Source organism: Rissa tridactyla, chromosome 2 (genome assembly GCF_028500815.1).
Source record: "Rissa tridactyla isolate bRisTri1 chromosome 2, bRisTri1.patW.cur.20221130, whole genome shotgun sequence".
NCBI lineage: Eukaryota > Metazoa > Chordata > Aves > Charadriiformes > Laridae > Rissa > Rissa tridactyla.
This window is the reverse complement of record NC_071467.1, coordinates 136,412,060-136,432,146: the sequence shown is the minus strand read 5'-3', so window position 1 is coordinate 136,432,146 and position 20,087 is coordinate 136,412,060. Positions and strand designations below refer to the sequence as shown.

General features: G+C 37.6%; 1 protein-coding gene across 5 annotated transcripts in view; it reads right to left on the bottom strand.

Moving 5' to 3' along the window:
* Window positions 1-20,087, bottom strand: part of DGKB (diacylglycerol kinase beta) — a 364,246-nt gene that overhangs the window by 319,893 nt on the left and 24,266 nt on the right. For all 5 annotated transcript variants that reach the window (XM_054192842.1, XM_054192841.1, XM_054192843.1 and 2 more), the window contains exon 2: window positions 12,003-12,263. In XM_054192842.1, the coding sequence (XP_054048817.1) occupies window positions 12,003-12,072 (70 nt within the window). In that variant the 5' untranslated portion in view covers window positions 12,073-12,263. The remainder of the gene's footprint in view (window positions 1-12,002; window positions 12,264-20,087) is intronic.

Sequence of the window (20,087 nt, the reverse complement as noted above, 5' to 3'; positions counted from 1 at the left end):
TAGTTCGAAACTAGAGAAATATATTTATCTTGCCATCCTTTTTCTTTGCATCTCTTCAATCTGCTTTCATCAGCTCTACTATCATTTCAATAATTTCTCAAACTCTTACAGCCTATCCAGTACTGAAGCGCCTCTGTTCAAGAAAGCACTCAGACACATACTTAGTATATAAACTGTCTTCCCGTACTCCTCTCATAACTGTCTAAAATTTTCACTGTGTTTCCTTCCATTCATTTCAACCTCTACAATGTATAGGCTCTTATACAATGTGCTTAAAGCCTATGCTTTCTTCCAAAGCAGTGATGTCAATAATGACTGCCAGGGTCTTTAATTAATCTATTCTGATGCAGGTAAGGTTGCTAGATTCTGTCCCATCTCTGTAGTGAATTTAAAAATCAAAATAAAGCAAAAAAAACCAAAACACCCCAAACAAACAAAAAAGCCCCATGCCAATAACAAACAAACAACAGTTAACGAAGCAGTGCGAAGCTGTTCGGTATGCCTTCGTGAATGAAAACACCTATTACTTGGCCAGTTAATTCTGAGAAATACCTTCTTCAAAACAAATTCATTATCACTAACTGTCACTACTGCTGCAATTAATTTGAGAGTCTCAAAATGCAAACTATTTATAACCTTTTATGTTGAAAATAAAATCAAGATTTTATATTTTCAGAAACTATGCAAGAAAACACTATATTGGAATTTAATCACAAGTTCTTTTCTCAATATTCCATACTGGGTTTAATAAAATTATAGATTATAAAACACACAAAATCTGACAGTTCTAAAAACAAATCCAGCAATCAGTAATGTCCTCAAAGAGCCATTACATTTTGCAACGCAGCCAACAAAACCATGCAGTGACACTCCATAACACCCACTAAAAATCTTCCAAAGCCACACAAAAAGCAATATATTTTTAGTGCTTGAAAAAACAATGAAAACATACGTAATTATAAGCACATTTAAAATTTTTTCTTCTTTTTATTGGCAGAAAACAACAGAGAGGAATGTAATCCGGGGCTCTTCAGCCCCACCCAACCGCACAGGGACAGAGGCCTTCTGTCACCACCAGGCAGCCCTAAGCCCACTCTTTCTTACACAGAGGCTTCTGATTCTCCATTTGAACCACCAATAGGTGGTTGAAGAGCGACCTATCTCCTGTTCTCAAGAGCAACAAGGCAGGCAGGTTTGGCTCTCCTTTCTTCAGAAATCCAGGAGAGGCAGAACAGCATAAACAGTAACCCTAACAGACAAGACTATTTTTTCAGTGGATGAGTTGGACAAGAAGTTTTCCCCTTCTCTCTTCATGCATGTGAAGCTCTGCTGGGCTGAGGGGACTCACCACGAACTACTGGTTCTTTGAGTTCATATCCCGTAACAGCAAAGAGGGATCATCCTTTCTCGCAGAGCTATTTTTTTCAGTTTCTCTGATGAGTCATGGATTGTCATCATTTGAATTACACTTTCAAGCTCTTCTATAGAAACACGAGGACTAAAAATACATGCTTTTAATGAGAGCTGAGATTCTGCCACAGTCACATGGGTCCCCAATTAGTCCATTTTCCCTTCGTTTTGTTTCTTCAAGGCTTGGTGAAGTGTAATTCTCTGTTTGTGACATCAGGCTCATTTCCACAGCAACCAATTGAATTATCCCCCAAATCTTTATAATAGGGAATAAGCAATAGAAACAGAAGAACTCTAAAGAAACCAAAGCTTCTCACTGTTTACATGTAAATGGCCATAGAAACAACCAAACAATAAAGAAAAAGAAATATGGAAGATACATAGAAAGACAGGAAATGTAACAAAGGCATAATCAATGTTTATATATTTTATGGTGTATAAATAAACATTCAGTAATTTTATGACCATATGTCAGATTTGTAATAACCACAATATGTGTTTAATGCCAGTAACAGCTGATGCTGCAGCACGAGGCATTAATGACTGGCAGTGGAAATCTGTGCAGATTAGATTCTAGAAAGAAATCATTATTTTTGTCATAGAAAACAGAAATCAAGGTAAGATGACACCATTTGCCTTTCAGGGTTCTAAGATAGGAGGTATCACTGCCAGCCACTGCACACCACGAATCCCACAGCCACAGAAACTTGAGAACTAGGGTTTCTGGTTTGGTCTTTGTAAGAATTCTTTAGGTTTGCTTTTCGCAATGATATCCTTGAAAATGGAAATGCACAGTCATTGACTTTTCCCCGAAAGACTTATAATTGTCTTATATGGCAACAAAGGCCCAGCATTTGGGATCCTGACTATATTATTTAAGAACCATGGACCTACCTCCATGTCTAAGAGTTAACAGAAGCCCAGAAGCCTATTGGCAGTGCTAGAGCTTTTACTAACTTGATCTTTCCTGGATACCTAAAAAGCCACTATGGCTTCAGTGAAAACACTGGAAACTTAGTAGCATAATCTAGAAAATAATATGATTATCCTAAAAATGTCAAAACTGTCCAGTCTCCACACAACCAATTTAATATCTGTATTGTATTGACCTGTTTTGTTTCGCTGCTCAGTGAGACTGAGTAAACGTAACAATCTTCTCCGGGTGCTGTGATCACCTTCCCCCCTCCCATTCTCCCAGATGAAGCAGATGTGCAAGATGGTGGCAAATAAATTAGCATCGTCTAGGGAGGCCACCAAGTGCTCTTGATGACGGGACAAGTGTCCTATTCATCACGCAGCAAGCATGGCCAGTGCCCCTCTGTGCTCAAATGATGGGTTTGTATTAATAACAGCCTTTTCTAGCGGTATGTTATCTTTGGAGTCTGGGATCAATGCAACTCGGTACTATCTAACAGGCTGGTCAATTTTTTCCTTCTCTAATTCCTCTAACATTTCTTCCGTATGAGATCTAAACAGGTACAAAACTTTTGACATTTTCACTAGCTTTCCTAAACGGACAAATGAAGTGTGTTAGCACTAGCACAACTGAGACAATCTGCTCCGTAATACTTTTGTTACCCCTAAAAAAAAGTCGCAAGTTTCTGAGCCATCGTATTTTCAACCCTGCCACAAAACCATTCAGGAATGAGAAGCAGCTCTTTAGGACAGGAATTGAAGCTAAAAACAGCTGGTGCTTTATTGAACTGAACCTACTCTGGACCAATTTGTCAACATCTTCAAAAATTTTGAATTACAAGTTTAATCTAAAGGCCTATTGCCTTCTCTGCTTTTACTACATGGACTTAATCTCTTTCTGTTATGACCTCTTGCTAGCAGTCTCCAGTCAACAGCATGCAGCAGCAAGAGTAGTCTTGCATTTTGCTGGCTAGAATCCCTTTATATCAGAATTCCTGAACAAGTCAGATATTTTTGGGAGTATCCTCTGTTCTGCAGAGGAACAGGGGATCTTACAAACAGCAGAGTATGTCCGAATTTTGCCATCTGATAGTCACAAATGCATATAAATTCACTATTTTCCTCTCTTAAAACATGTCTCCCTGCAGCTGGCATACAAATCTTCTTGCAGTCAGAAGACAAGGGAGGATCCCTGAAATTACTAAGACATGAACATAATGCTATAATAAGATACTCAAAAAGTCACTCAATGTGACTTCGCTTTGTGCCATTACTGTGTACAATTCAAATGAAGTTCTAGGAAATCCATTAGTTCCTAACAGATTGTTTTAAATTAGAATATATAGTAGCCTGAGAGGGACTGAAAGGATTCAAATGCATTTGCCTTTGCCATGAAATAAATTAATTCCTGAAAAATTTGATAGACCCTTTAGTCAAAGTAAGGAGGTCAGCACTCCTTTCTGCATTGTCCCTTTCCCTAAACAGCCTACTGCACCTTAAACAAGTTGGATGCTCTTCTTCAGTGTGGGCATGGAAGCAGGAAACAACTTCTGCATACACCTGAGTATCCCACCTGACTGCCATGAGAAGGTTCTTCCTTACTCACAGTAGCGGACAGAGTCATTATGACACTGTTTACCCTAGACAGGTTAACTGGAGAACTGACTGGCTTCTGTTTGTGTGGAAACACATCTGCTAGTCATAGATAGGCATATATCATGGCAGGAACACTTAGCGTTTTAAGTCATTAGAAAGCCCACTTCAGAGATCCAGATCATACTGTATTACTGTACATTTATCAGCTTTTTCCTTCAGAAATGGACAGCTTATCATATTGATCTTACATTCCCTTCAAGGCCTAACACAGAATTCCTGATGACACAAAGGAAAGAAATCCATTAATACTTCTGCAGCTGACTTTGGTGCCCAGCTCTCCATCCCCCACAACAACTTCATCTATGAAACACTCCAGAGGCCAAGTCCCTACTGTGACTGGTTAAAAGAAAAATAAATCCACAGCTTTGTATCTTTTCTATTCTGGATTTCAGTCTAACAAGAGTTATGAAGTTGGATCCAATACCCTCATTAGTGCAGACTGTATATAACCACTTTCCTTTGGACAGAGTTCAGCTTTTTAAGAGAATAAATCTGACTAGAGCCTAAACCTACCAGATACAGTATTTCTATCCCATTTTCTCTAAATTGGTACCACACAGGAACGTGCACCAGGGATTTAAATTCACAGATCCTATGAAAAAAATTACAGTGTAGTACCAATAAGCATAGTTCACCTCTCAGAAGAACTAAAGCAAGTGCCCCACCAAACCCCTGAGTCAGACTCTAATTTCTCTTACTTAGATTTTCAGTCCCCAGCCACAGACTCAGAATTAGGATTCAGACTCCACAAATCAACTGACCCTTTTTCCAGCCACTCGATCCCCAACAGGCCTTGCATGCAAAGAGAGGATCTCTCACTAGAATGTTTATCCTTCTCCGAGAAGTTGTCAAAGTGCATGGGATATCATACAGGCAGTGCTGGCAGACTCCACCTTTCAGCCAGTCTGACAGGCTCTGACAAAACTTTATAAGAACTTAATTTCCTCCATCTTTATTAACAGCAGCAGAAACACCATAGTCCTAAAATCCATTACTTGGGGTAAAACTATTGTCAGTAATCACCAGCAATTTTCCCCTCTCCGCTTCCCAAACAGCCAAAAATAGCTGGTTTTAGCAATCCGTATTCTTTGATGAGGCCCATTCCCTCATTAGAATTAGCAAGATTCCATGTGGCACTAGATGCCTGGGACCTTCTGAGGGATTGCATAACGGTCCATTGCTGCTGGTGACCAGCTGCCACATCTATGAAGTTCCCTACAGGTTATCATTTATACCCATTGTAAAAGAAAATCTTTTCCATCTGTGAGGGCTACAGGATATAACCCACCCAAGAGTCTCTGGCAACTTAATTCTGGACCAAAATTTCTGATGACCTTCCTGTTTCTCTTCAGAGATCTTTTTCACAAGTTCCCCCTTCCTGTTCCCCTATAAAATTCTTACACTGTCTAGTTCTTGCTATTGATGCTACATCAAAAGATGCTGCAGCTGCTGATGCTGTTCCCGTTCTCACAGCCATTTCAGTAGCACTCCAACATCTATTTGTATCTTCAGGCTGTGACAGACTGCCCAAGTTCTCCTCCACCAGCCTGGGAAAAAATCACTGCCAAAAGTTTTGCAAAAAGTCTTTTTCAGGCTTTTTCCTCAGGGCACATTTTGTTGACAAACTCAAAAGGACAACACCAAACCAAGCTATTTCCCCAGAGTGCACATGCTGCCAGAGCTCAGAAGCCTTTTCCTCCGCCTACTAAGGGAAGGGCAAACCTTCCTTCTTTCTTTTAAAGTCTAGCTGAATCATGAAACAGTCTTGCTTTAACTGTTTCCAATCCCTTCAATATTTTCTCACTTGCTTTTGGAGCAAGATCATCTAAACTCCCCTTAACATATAATTTGGACTACATCAGCCATAAAACTTTATTTAATAAAAAGGAGATACAAAATTAATTTAATAAAAAGGATACAAAAACCACTGTCCAAACTAATTAAATTTACCATACAGATAATAATCACAATGAAGCTTTTTATATTGTTTCTCTCTAAAGTCCTTACAATTCAGTCTGCTGTTAGAAGTAGTACGGAACTATGCGTATACCTGGTACTATACAGTATAGAAGAAACAGTCTCTGCCTGAAAAGTCCTGTATGTACCTTACCCTATGTGGTGACATTTTTATGCAGAAAAACCCCTGCATATTTTCACCTTTCCCACAGCCAGCATTGATCATGAAATCTAAAGGAGAAAAAAAAACAAAACAAATTTTGTTCTCTTGAGTGCATGTATTTCCCTAGAATCTTCCAGATTTGGTGTGGGCTACGTTATTGTTGTTATTATTACTATTATATAATGAGCACAGCAGTTATCTCAGTTCTCTTTTTATCTATTCTTCTCAGGCATTTTAAAACCAGGCAAAGATCTAATGCAAAATATTTTCTATTATGCTCTCTTCACAACAAGAAGAGAGAGGAGATTTTTAATTTGACCAGAAAGGAGGACACAGAAGAACTGTCTTTGGAAATAATTATTCTTCCAAAAACCACACATATGCATATTAACTTCAAAGAGACAAGTATTAGGTAATATGCTCTTTGAATTCTAGAAATAAACTTTTCTTCTTTTTAAAGTAATATTTAAACTGTTCCAAAAAATTCATTTGAAGCCCCAAATTATTAAAGTATGGCGAGCAGATGAAGAAAGGTCTTAAATTGGAAGAATAAAGTTGCCTTGAATTGAGCTTGAAAATAATTTAGTAAAAAAAAAAAATTATGGATATTCCATGGATTAATTTGCTGTAAACTATTCAGTTACTATGAAGTCCTGAGTGTTGCTTAGAGGGAAATGTTTTGCGATTAGGAACAAGTGGTGGAGAACTCATTCTTTCTTGCTGTTCAGTTATATTTATGGAAACTGGGAAAAGTTGGTATGTGTTCAGGAAAGAAATTCTACATTCAAGATTTGCATTCACCAGGTAACACACTTGGATAAAGCTGAAAATCGTACTGTAAATACGTGATGGAGAAGACAAGCAGACAAGATGTGGTAGGAACTTCTCAATGGGATACCAAAGACAGTACCTGCACACAGACCTCAGAGAACGACTTGGTTAACCGGACTGGCAAGAGTGGACAGGCTATCATCAAGCTGACAGAAGATTAATTAATTAAAAGCAGAACTACACTGAACTGGAACAAAGCGTCTTTCAGTCAGAAAGCGGAAAGCACATGTCTCTGTCAGAGCACTAGAATCTGCATGAGTTTAATGGGCTTTATATAGTGAAAGATCCACACACTTTGGTGACTAAAAAGGGGATTTAGGCTAAATTCAGAAATTCAGACCTTCAAGCCCAGGACAGCTGGATCTATAATGTCCAGACTCGATCAGCTACAGTTCTGTACATATAACCTAACTCTGGAGGTACTTTAAGCTTATCATTTGTGCAGCCTGAATCTCAATATGGTTTGAAAATTCCTTTACATGACTAAAGTAAATTGATGCAGAAGAGAAGCAGCTCATCTAGGTGCCTCTTGACTTCTGTTGCAGTCTAAAGATAAGAAGAGGCACTTAATTTTTCTTTTAGAACCTGGGTGGACCCATTGGTCTGCTATTCTCAGAAACCAAAATACTTGCAGATGTGACTGATTTCAGCAAAATCTGGCAGCAACAGTCATCTTCATAAAAGAGGTGGAAGTGACACCAGCTTGCCTTCGGGTTAAGGGAAAGACTGAGAATATGGGTTCAAACTGAGCTTCAACCTCAAAAGACTCAAACCCAAATCCCTCAATCCTACAAGCGTACCTTGTCTGCTATACAGCAGAATAGTCTGGGTTACTACCCCTCCCAATACTGGATCAAAACTAAGACTATCAGACCAGTAAGATGGTGTGTGCTTGCGTGGAGGGCAGCAGCTGCTGCCACAAGCAAAACACTATCTCACTCTGTAGCCAACTACTCCCATAGTTAAGGGATTCAGCTTGTGAAGGGAACTCTGAGGGTTTTTTTCTGACCACCAAGCAAATATGCAGAACACCAGCAAATGCATTTTAAAGAGAGTATTTTCTGGGTGGATAGGCACATGAAATGCAGAACACTGACTCCTCTCCTGAAAATGAATGAGCAACCTTTCTTAACCAAATTTACTTAGGCTCCAAGGAGAAGCAGAAATCGAAATACACCCTGTGCTTAAAGCTTCCTACTGGTTAGCACAAGGCACCTCAGCATTCCGCCTCTTTGGGTTCACCTGCTAAAGGTATCTGTTTTGCATCAATGATAGAAGATGCTGTGGATCATCAACACTTTGTGTTTGAGCATAGCAATATGATGTAGAGGTGTAAGTGTGAACTCTGAATTCTACCCACTGAGCTCAGATCGGTCTAGTCCACTCCTCCCTAACAGTTTAAGAACTTCTTCATGTTTTCTTTTCATTAAGTCTTTACCATTCAGTATTATTACTTTTTATTTGCACACCAAAATGTGTGTACAGTAACATATCAGAAAAAAACTCTTTCTATAGGTCTTATTGTTTGAAGTGCTGTGCTACTTTCTTTCAGTCTTACGTGTATCATACTATCAAATATCTTCATAAATTGACTCAGATTAAAAAATAATCCCATGTATGTTTGTATAGTGAACTTAAAAGAACGGTTCTTTTCATATTTCAGCCTGCTGTTATATTGGGTTTGCATGACAAGGTTTTGATAGCTGGGGGATCTGTAGAGGTGGTTTCTGTGAGAAGATGCCAGAAGCTTCCCCGATGTCTGACAGAGTCAATGCCAGCTCGCTCCAAGTTGGACCTGCCATTGGCCAAAGCCGAGTATCAGTGATGGTGGTAGCACCTCTGTGATAACATAGTTAAGAAGCGGTGGGGGGAAAACAGTGTGCAACAGCAGACCTTGTGGAGAGCCCATGCTGGAACAGGCTCCTGGCAGGACCTGTGACCCTGTGGGGAACCCACACTGGTGCAGTCTGTTCCTGAACAACTGCACCCTGTGGAAGGGACCCACGCTGGAATGGTTCATGAAGAACTACAGCCCATGGGAAGGACCCACATAGGAGAAGTTTGTGGAGGACTGTCTCCTGTGGGAGGGACCCATGCTGGAGCCGGGGAAGAGAGTGAGGAGTGACAGAGTGGCTTGGTGAACAACTGGCATCCAGCCAAGGTCAACCCACCACAGTTGTACAAAAGTAATTCTGATTCCAGTGACTTTATTAAGTAGATGTGACTATCAGCCACTAAGAGTGATCCAAAGTCACTGACATCCAAGGTAGACAAGTTTTTGTGAGACTACACTCTGTTCCAGTACTCAATTTAGGCCTAATTCAAACTAAAATAGGGATTATATTTTGTAAATTCAAGAAAGTGTATCTGTTAAAAGTTTCCATAGTTAGAAGTGTTGTAATTTAGGTAAGATTTAAGATGTCTCTCCACCAAACTAAATGAAAGGCAGAGCAAATGGCATCCCCACATATGACCAAGGGAGTGGAAAACAAATCACTTCCCTATGAATTCCAGACTGTATTCCCGAGTCCTTCAGCAAAGCCCACTCCTCAGCACGAGGCAAGGCTGCGGGCTCATCACCACCTCTTGGTGGCGGGCAACTGTCACAACACCAAACCTCCCTGCAGTGTTACCTTCTGACACCCAGATCATCCCTCCTTCTTGCAGAAGACCCACTGGTACCTCAAGTCACAAGCTGGAGAAAAGTGTGCAATGCCTATTTCGGGTTTTTTTGGTGGTGTTTTTTTCTTTTTGTTTGGGGTTTTTTTTGGGTTCTACTAGAAATTTAGTGATTTTCAGTTCAGTCTTGCCATGTTCAACAAAGACAATGAAATATTAAAGCAATTACATACTCAAACTTCATAACATTCCACATAATTTAATTACCATACTGTAATGAGTAAAGGCATCTACTGTCACAACATTTCATATCTCTGCATGTTAGATAAAAATGTATCAAATTCAAAAATGTTGGATCCAATTAAAATGCAATTTAAAAAAAATAGTTAAAGTCTTAAATCACACATTTAGAGACACTGCTATTCGGCCATTTAGCAAAATTAAATTGGACAGCTCAGAAATTCAAAACAAGGCCCACACCTGGGTTATATTTCCTTGGCATTACACACCAAAGTCTAAATACCATAAACATTTTTTTTCTAATTGCCTCAGAAATTAAACTATTTATACAAAGATGCACCACATTTCATATTTTCGAACAACTAACATTCCAGAAAAGCAGAGGAAGCTCGAAAGACACCATGTCTGTCTTTTATGCACACAGACAAACCTGAACACAAATGCAACCAATTTCACCAAATACTTTATCCTGAGACCAATAGTTCTATTAAAGCAATGGCTCTGAACTACGGTGTATGCAAGAAGTGTTGGAGGAGCAAAGAGAAGCAGAAAGAAAAGGAATCTATTAAACGCCTTTTTTGCCCTATAGCAAGATGACAAATATTTTGGCAAATGCTGCTTGAAGGCTTACATTGTAAGAATGCATAGAAAAAAAACCCATAACTGTTCTATCTCTCTCTATGAGAAGTCTTCAGTTTCTGGTATTGAAAAAATTAGTGAAGAACCAGTTTAAAATATTTTCCCAGGAAGAAGTAAATATTTTCAGGAGTAATTTATTTTTTTTAAAAAAAACTGTTATACTATGTTTACTATCCATTTAGTGATGTAATTCCAAAGAAACAAGCTTATTAATATCAAACATGTGAAATACAAAATTTTCTTTGCAGTGGTCTCTGAAGGCAGTGCAACATCAATAAAAAATCTGGATGTGTTCTTTTGAAGCTCCATGTAATTGCAGCTTGTTTCCCTTTATTTAGTGTTTCTGTGTGTCACATACAAATAAAAGAACTACTAAAAGAACTACTAAAAAGCATGGATATTTTCATTTCTTGGATTCATATCAGATCTTTAAGGCCTTCTTCTAAGGAGGAGGTCCTAATTGATTAAATACTGGACAGGTATCAATGTCTTATATTCTACTATGAAATGGGAAACAAAATAGCTCCTCAATTGGTAACATCATTAAGGATTTAGAGCAGTATATGGAGCAAATTTCCTTCATCTCTATACCTTATCCTTTGAGATAAGAAGGTGTCATGGGGATTATAACATGCTTTGTTAATAAATAGAATACTTTAAACTATACAGCAATTGTTGTAGAAAACTGAGAGACTCAAATACGCCTGTTCCAGAAAGCATCATGTAAGTGTTTCTACATGATTTTTTTGTTATTGTTGTTCAATGGCATTGAATTATATAAAGTATCATTCATGGCTCAACTTGATATCATGAAAATATTATGAATCTTAATCGCATTCCAGTGGAATGTACTATTACAAGTTAACTCTAATAATCATTTTATGATTATTTATTAGATGACTGCACCAAAATACAATCGAGTATATGCTGTGATGTCATAGGCACAACAATCCCAATCACTAGTCTTCATTTTACCTTATATGTGTTTCCTTTAGTAATAAATGAACAACATTCATAAATCGTATGAGATTTTCTCCTTTTTAAAAAATATAAATTTAGATTACTTATCATATAGGAAAACTTCCTGAATGTTCTTAACCTTTTCCAGTTCGGTTCTTATCATGCTTCATAAATCATCTCCTAAATCTAACTTCTCATGTTCAGTATCTGTCCTCTTGGCATGTAATTCTGGGGATTTAAGTTGCTCAGGCAACTTAAAGGAAGTTTTGCTTCAGCAATAACTAAAGAAATTGTTACAGTGAATTTAACGTGGCAAAGCCATAAAAATGCACTCTCCAAATATCCAGAGCCATGTAACCCATAGTCAGTCTACATGGTACCACACTGGATAATAATGGTTCAGTTAAAAAAAAAAAGTTACAGACCCCAACTGATCTTTTTTTTCCCCTCCAAAGAACATATCTTTTGGATTAAAAAACAAAACAAACCATAATTTAACTTCTTGCTTGATGACAGTGAATAATATCAATAGTATATTAGTATTATATTCTGCATTCAAAATATTCATAATTTTTAATTAGCCTTAAAATCACATATCTTTAAAATTACTTACATTCCGCATATTTCTGAAGCTGAGAGAACTCTCCAGGACTAAGGTTAACCCACTTCTCCTGGCTCGTCATACTGGCAGTAAGGGTCCTCGTTAAATATCAGAAAAATGTTCCCTTTAAACCAGGTAATATAAACTCCATAAAGATTCGTAGCTTCAGTTCGCAGTGCTTGGAGGCTGGAGAGATGGCATCAGTCTATGTGGATGCGGTTTTTGATGCTATGGCCTGTTCCCAGTGTGTTGGTTCAGTGGTGAGTTACAGCACTGTTAAAAGAAGATCAAGCATTAGAAGCATAAATACCGGTTCAATTATTTAAATAATTGTAACTGATAAATATTTTCTTACACAGTTTTGCTCAAAAATCTTTCTGTACAATATTTGTTCATAATTTTTTTTCCAAATTTTATTTTTATAATTCCAAATGCTTCTGTGCAGCATTGAGAACCAAAAATTATCAATTGTTTATGATCAAATTGTATCTCAACAATTTGTCTGGGGAAGTTTCTGTTTCAATAACAACCAGTGCAATAGTAGATACTATCTATCAGTAAACTTAGTTCCCTATGGATTTAAAATAGGATTCAGGTTTGTAGGGTTTGTATCCAGCTATGTTCTTGTACTTTGCTGTGTAGCCTTGTCAGAAATGTTCTGAAACTTCTATGTCAAAAGTGAAATGGATTCTGCAGTTTGGTGAGAAATTCACATGAGAGCTATGTAAACATTAACTATTCTAACAAAATGGTAGGGGTTTGATTTCTAGAACGTCACAACATTGCTGAGGTCACTACTGAAAATCAAATATAACTGTTGGCACCATTCCAAATCAGGTCAGGAAAAAAAAAATAATATCAAACTGTGGGTGCAATCTCATTCCAATTTATGCCCTTTTTACCTCCGTAGGACAGACCTTACAAAAGCAACACATTACCAACAGCACTCCTTGCACAACAGGTAGGATACTTTTCATCTAATTTTAGCCATCTGGAAGTCAGGTACCTCATCCGAGATTGTCATCTAGGGCTCCCTCTTTAATCAGCAGGAAGAGACAGGTGGCCTAGACAGCAATTAATCCCTCCAGTTTCAACATAATCTTAAAATGTGATGAATTGCCTTCTTGTGGTATTTATCTTTTGCTATTGATTACAGAGGTTGCCTAGATGACAAGTTTAGACTAGAAAGCTAATTTTAGACCGTAAGTGGGATCTCTTTATACACCTAGCAATGTGTCATTTACAAGGGTCAAATTACAAACAGAGCAAAGGAAAAATTCAGACCCGAAGAGACTGACACAGTAATGGAGAGAGTACTAAGGAGGAAGATGTTGGCAGCTGGGAGGGGAGAGTAAAAGGAGCAAGATGCCATGAGGGGGAAAAAAAAAAAAAAAAACTAAGAAAAAAGAATCAGAACAGCTAGGAACAGAAGCATATGAAAACAAAACAAAACAAAACACGTTAACCCAGTGATAGACAACCTTTTTTTTTTTCCTGTCTTGCATATACGAGTATTATTCCTGGACAAAGAAATTCAGGAATAAAGACACCTAAGTCCCAGAACATGCTTTCATTGCTCTCAGGTCCTTCTCAGTGAATGATTTGAGGATATGTACCTACATTATTAGCAAGTGAGGCTATCTAAATACAATAACAGACTACTTGGCAGCTGCCTCGTTTTTAAAATTTGAACCAGAAGAGATTCCTATGATCTTCATCTCCTCAAGTTAGAATAAAACATAAGGATAAATTAAAAGAGCTAAGATCGACAAACGCTGATTGTACAAATAACAAAAGCTAATAGGAGCACAGACACTGGGACAGAAAAAAGCAACATTGATATGGATAATGTTGGCCAAGCACAAGGCACATCGGCCCTCAAACACCACTGAATCAACATCAGTGCCAGAAAACAGGCAGTAACTATTAGAAAGCTAGAAAAGATAATCAATAAGAAGAGCTATCATTCTGTCTTGAGAACCTCAGACCTCTTATTTATGACAAGAGAGAATAACTAGGGTCAACAGGGACATTTCAATCAAATTACAGATGTTTCATTTGTGACAGTTGATTAGATTGTATTGAAGACAGTTTTATTTTTTCAAATAGGTACATTTTTCTCATATTCTTGAGAACTGATTAGGTTTTACTGAAAAGTATTTTATATTTGCATAATTGATTGAATAGAATCAAAGTTTTCCACCACAATTTCATCCAGTATTACTTTTTGTATTCTTAACTACATTAGCTTCATTACCCGTAAAAGCTAACATTGCTGGATGCTGTACAGTTAGAGATTATCTCTATTATTTAATACAAATTTTTGTGATAAGCAGCCTACCGTTAGAATGCCTATTGCTAGCAAGGTAATAACTGCTGTGTGCTCTAAACCGACCAATCTGTTCACGTGCAATACCTTTAGCTGACCACTGTCTATAGAGTTTGCTGTGTACACAGTACACGGGCAGTGAAAACGGATGTTTTCCCATTGACTTCCCATTCTTCAGCTTCAGATCTAAATGACCATCTCTGCTACCCTTCCCCCTTTACCCAGGCTCTCCTGCCTTTAAACAGCGTTGCAAGAAAAGGTACATGACTCAAATGAGATGGGAGAAGTGGAAAAATTTAGTATGGGCACGGCAGTCCACAGGAAAGAAGATGTAGTCGGTTTGTAAACCAGGAAAGGAAGACAGTGGGGGATCTAGTGGAACTAGTCTGCCAAGTTTAATCCCAGAACAGTAATGGGGAGGTAGGTGGTCCCCTGAGGATGGCTAGCTGGCCGTTGGACTGCAGCCAGGTCCTGTACACCACCTCAGTGCGGGTGATGCAGGAATATGCAGAAACATAACAGGGAAAATCTCAGCAAAAGGAACCTTGTAGAGGCTTTTTTTTTATTTTTTTTTTTATTTAGTTTCCTATTAAGTCCTGCTGCAGAGGAGTCCTAACTAAGGAAAGGTCCCTGCTCCCTGCATCCTTGAGTTTTCATAGTTAAACCATTTACAGTGGCATTTCCTATTTTATATGGATAATAATATTGCTATAAGAAATCAAGCACATTATATAGATGCCAAGGACAAAAGCCATCAATGCATATTTGTGTTATATGATGTACGCCCTTTGTTAAGGTAAATGTTTCAAGATCATCTGTATCTTATATAAATATCTTAATTTCTGTAGAAGAAAATCTTAGTTTACATTATCTTTTTCAGTACTATTTAATTTAAATGCATTCCTTTGTACTTTATTTTAGTGCTTTTTCTCAGTACTCCAGGAAGGTCATGCAGAGAGAAAACTGTGCATAAGTACATGAAGAGGAAAGCAGTAACAGGCATAATGCTATCACGTAGGGAAAAAAAAAAAAAAGAATCTTGAACTAAAACACTAATCAAATGTGCTTGCTGGCAAGCAAAATAAAGATAAGCAGCACTAAACAGATACAAACACTGATTTTACCTCTCCATGCGGAGATAAATTACTTGGAAAAACACACTACAGAATACAGCTAAAATAAACAGGATTTCAGGTAGGGAACTCTTTCACTGATCCTCTGAGAGTTTGACCTATCCCAGGAAACTCATATCCGTGCACACATTTTGTTAGTATCTGCTTCAGCAAGATTCACAGCCAGACACAAAGCAGACCTTACAAACAAGAAAAATTAAAAATACTTCATTAATAAACTGTTCATTTTAACACAAAAAGAATTAGAAAAAAAAAAATTCTTCCTCCTCTATCCACCAACTATAATAAGTCTCAGAACTCCAGTCTCCCTTTTATAACATGTTTTTCTTTCTGGATTTAAAAGTTTATTAAGTTTTCTGTCAGGATTCCTACCAGGCCACATACCCAAACTAGGAAGCAAAGCTTTGTTAAAAACCCTACAAATCAAATTACTTAGCATTCAGCCAACAATGCTAACAAACTTGGACTTCCAGGAATTCCCCATGCCATTGCAATCTTCAGATGCTCTGCAGAAACCAAGATGAGGAGCAGAGAAGAGAAAGGATTATACAATGGAGGAAAAAACAACTAAGAAGGCAAATCCCCTATACACCAACCTCGACACTCAAATCATCTCATTACAGCTTGTAAAGTCCTCACCACAAGGAAAGAGGAGTTTTTGGAGAGCATGGGGAAAAAAACAACAACTTTCCATCCAACAAAACCAATCAACAATACTGGGTGAAGCTTTGAACTTTGATTCCAGAGGACAACTGTGTCCTGTACAAACACATCTAGCTCCTCAACCAACGCAACTCCCTCTACTTCCTCCTAAAAGGCAGGAGGTAATCTTCTAGGGTCCATCCTCACTGCCACGACCTGGAGTATGACACTCTTCTTAATGCATGCCCTAAGGGACGTTTTTGTGTTCACACCATAACAGGGAAACCTAAAACAGCCTAGAAACTGGCTTTTGGAATTACTCAGCCATTTTGCGCTTTCTACCAGCCCTTCCATAATGTACATAATTAATTGCCAGTTACTCCATAAAGGGGGCACAGGGTCAGGGTGATGGCAAGAAGGGGTGCAGATGACAAAATGACAGATATTCAGTAAGTATCTTCCATGCTACACAAGACTGAGACCTTCCAAGTGCTTTTCTCCCATTTCCCTCTGGTTTAGTATGCTTGTTTTTATTGGAAAAGAAGAAAAATAAAAAGAGAAAGAAAAGAGAGAGAAAGAACACGAAGGAAGCAAGTTTCCTTCCAGGGAAACTACAGTTCTCCACAACATGACTGAATAGTGATTTTTGCCTGAACAATAGGAATAAATAACCCAGATTATTTTATACCTTAATTGCTACGGAGGCTGAAGCAATTATGCTTTTCAAGAACTTTTCTGTACAGAATGTGCTTGGTATTTCCTTCAGTTGGGTCCTACACCTTCACCACAGTGAGTTGGATCCTGTGATTTCAATGTGGGTGACCTCGTGGATGTTCCAAAGGAGAATTTTTACATATCAGATACCACATGCTGACACATATACATGAAAGTTTTCTCTATTAACTCCCGCAACCACTTCAGAAAGGAAATACATTCTTTTTACTGACAAGACCATCTTTCCTCTGAAAACTCATTTGTGGGTTTAGCAAACAGTGGAAAAGTACACCTTTCATCAACACTTGTAGAACAACTACTCAGCCTTCATGTATAAAATACGTTCTCTTGTGATCCTATTTAAGATCTATGTAGCATTAGTATATAAGGCATTATGATGCATTATTGCACTATTTATTCTCTATTAATTAACGTGTTAGCATCAACGTACATAATATTTCCTGGGCACTGAAGGACCACACTTGCTATTGAATCCCCAGATATTCTCTCCACTAAGGTTGCTATTGTCAAAACAGTTGAACTTAAAAAAAAAAACAACAAATAAACAAATAAAGAAATAAAAAAACAACAAAAAACCCCACTAGCAATCTCTAATTTCTTGGAAATGTAGGCATTATGTACAGATACAGAAGACAATTTGTGTAGGTACTCCTGCAATTCATTTTACACTTTGTAGAAAACAACATCTCTAATGTGAGAAATACTCCAAATTTGCATAGTTGAAAGCTTATTCTGAAGAGTTTTGGGGGAAAAAAAATCCAAACAAAAGCATCTGCTAATCACCATTCCAGTTTCTTTACTCTCAAATAACAGAAGTATTTTGATTATTTATAATTGCTGCTGGACTAGCGGCATGGATGAAAAAGAGCCCCATAACAAAAACACTACAGCTTTTTCCTACATAAATTTCATATTTTACATAACAACATCCCCTTGTTTTTCCCCCGCAGTCTTTAGCATACATAAAGTCATTTTAGTAGTACACATTCTTTTTCAATTTAGCAAAGGATGCTTACTGATGTAAATTAACATTATACTGAAATATAAGCTATAAACATTGGTACACTGAAATCAGTGAAAATTTGCCTACCAAGCTGAAAATCTCTCCCTTTAAAGGAGTGATTTCAACACAACTCAAAAGCATGCATGTTTTCCTGACTACTTTATCCCCAGGTGTACTAGTCTGGGGCATGTAAAAACATCCTTTCAAATTTTAATACAAAGATATGGACTGTATTCCTCAGAGAAGCAATTATTCAAATTCACTTCCTCAAATTATTTATATGGAATATATCAGTAAACACTGGGAATAGACACAGCACAAAAGCCATTGTGATAGGATAAGCAGAATACTTGAATCTTTGAGAAAACATTTCACCAATACTACTACAGTTTATGACGGTGAGAAATATTAGCAACAAAAACTGAGCACTGATAAAAACTGATCAGAATGCAAGATGCACTGAATACAGTTATTTATATTTAAAATACAGGCACACAACTTTTAATTTTTTTTTTTTTTTTACTTTGCTCTTCATGTACCTTAACTTCATGACATGACTGCTTTAAAAGTAACATCAGATAGGTCTTAAATTTTCCCAACTCCTAGGGCTTGCTATTTCCAAGTTGCTACACTAATTACCTACCAACTCAGAAGAACTACATTCAAATTTCTCAGTGTTTTCTTCTCTAAAAGAAATATTGAAATACATGAAACCTAAGGAGAATCTGGGACAAGGAAATACCAGAATGTATATGTGCTGGTGCATCATAGGTTTATAAAGGCTTTCTCCTTGCTTTAAATAATATAACTGAATAAACTAAAAATAAACTGACACCTTTTCAGACCAGAATTTATTTTATGCTTTCGAGAGAAACAGTACACAATTCAAAAAAATCTCTAAGTGAGAGTCATGAAGCTGTTCCCAATGTTAAAACTGTCTCATTAACAATTTTAAGAAAGCAGATTTTAGAAAGAGAAAATTTTAAAAGGAAATTTGAGTAGTTAGTCATCCTTCTTATCATGTTACATCAATGACTAAACGACAAAATTTGTCCATAGGGCCATTAAAATTTGGTACCATTTATTTTACAGCTAAATTATCACATTTTTATTGTATAATTGATTATTAACATACTGAAACTAGGAGAGAAAACAAACCAAAACAACCAAAATTCACCCCACCAAAAAAACTCAGACAATAAACCGCTTACACAGAAAAATTTCTAGATAGCTGTTAGTATTTTGAAATTGGCGGATTTCAAAAATATACTCTTTGAATATTAAAAGCCTTAAAAAGAAGGCTGAATCACTAAGGTTTATGACTGGTATTCTTTAATAAATGGAACAAAGCAACCTGGGGCAGAAAGCACAGGTTTTCATAGGTATAACTATGTAATGTGTAGGAAGTTCTCTGTTAATACAGCACATTTGGCTGTCCACTGGCTAAATCACTCTGTAGAGAGGAATAATCACAATTCTTTCCCTATTGATCACTACTGTTTCTGTATGTCCACCAAAAACTTCTCCAAAATTTAAAGCAATGCAGAACAAACACCTTAGGGACAACCTCCACCTTTCCAAAGTGCCCATCTGCCACCTTCCCCAGGAAAGCCCGCTCCAGAAGCCCACCCCTCGGTGTCAACTCCGCGCACATCTCCCCACAACCGCCACCACAAGTATCTGAGCCCCTATCAGCAGGGTGTCTAGCTCTTCGACTATTATCTGCCACGTCTTTATTCTTCCTCTTTCCTTTCCATTCCCTCTCACGGGATGAACTGTAAATTCTGAATAACAATTACCTTTTGTTGGTAATAAGCTACAGGGTTGTGGGTTTTTTGTTTAATTGTTGGCTTTAATTAAACTCTCCATATTTAGGTGCTCCAGGGGTGATTACATTAGAGGAAGGCAAAGCTGAAAAGTGTAATTTACAACTGGGGAAGATTTCTGACATTCCTTAATTTCCTAGGGCAGAAATTCCCACTTCATGCTCGGAAATAAGCCTTTGAAGAGATGTGCTTTAGTCTTGTGACAAAAATGTTCCACTGCGCTCGAGGAAAAGATTTGTTAACTGCTGTCCTCATTCCAAAGCTTTATGCACTTTTAAAATAAAGTGGGAACAGGGCAGTGGAGTACCTTTTAAATAACTTGTGAAAATATGACCCCGATTCAATCTTTAACAGGAAATCTGTACAGAGAACAGAGATCTGGTTAGCAGGCAAGGTAGTGGATTTTATAGCAGAAGTTCATGCTGTGTT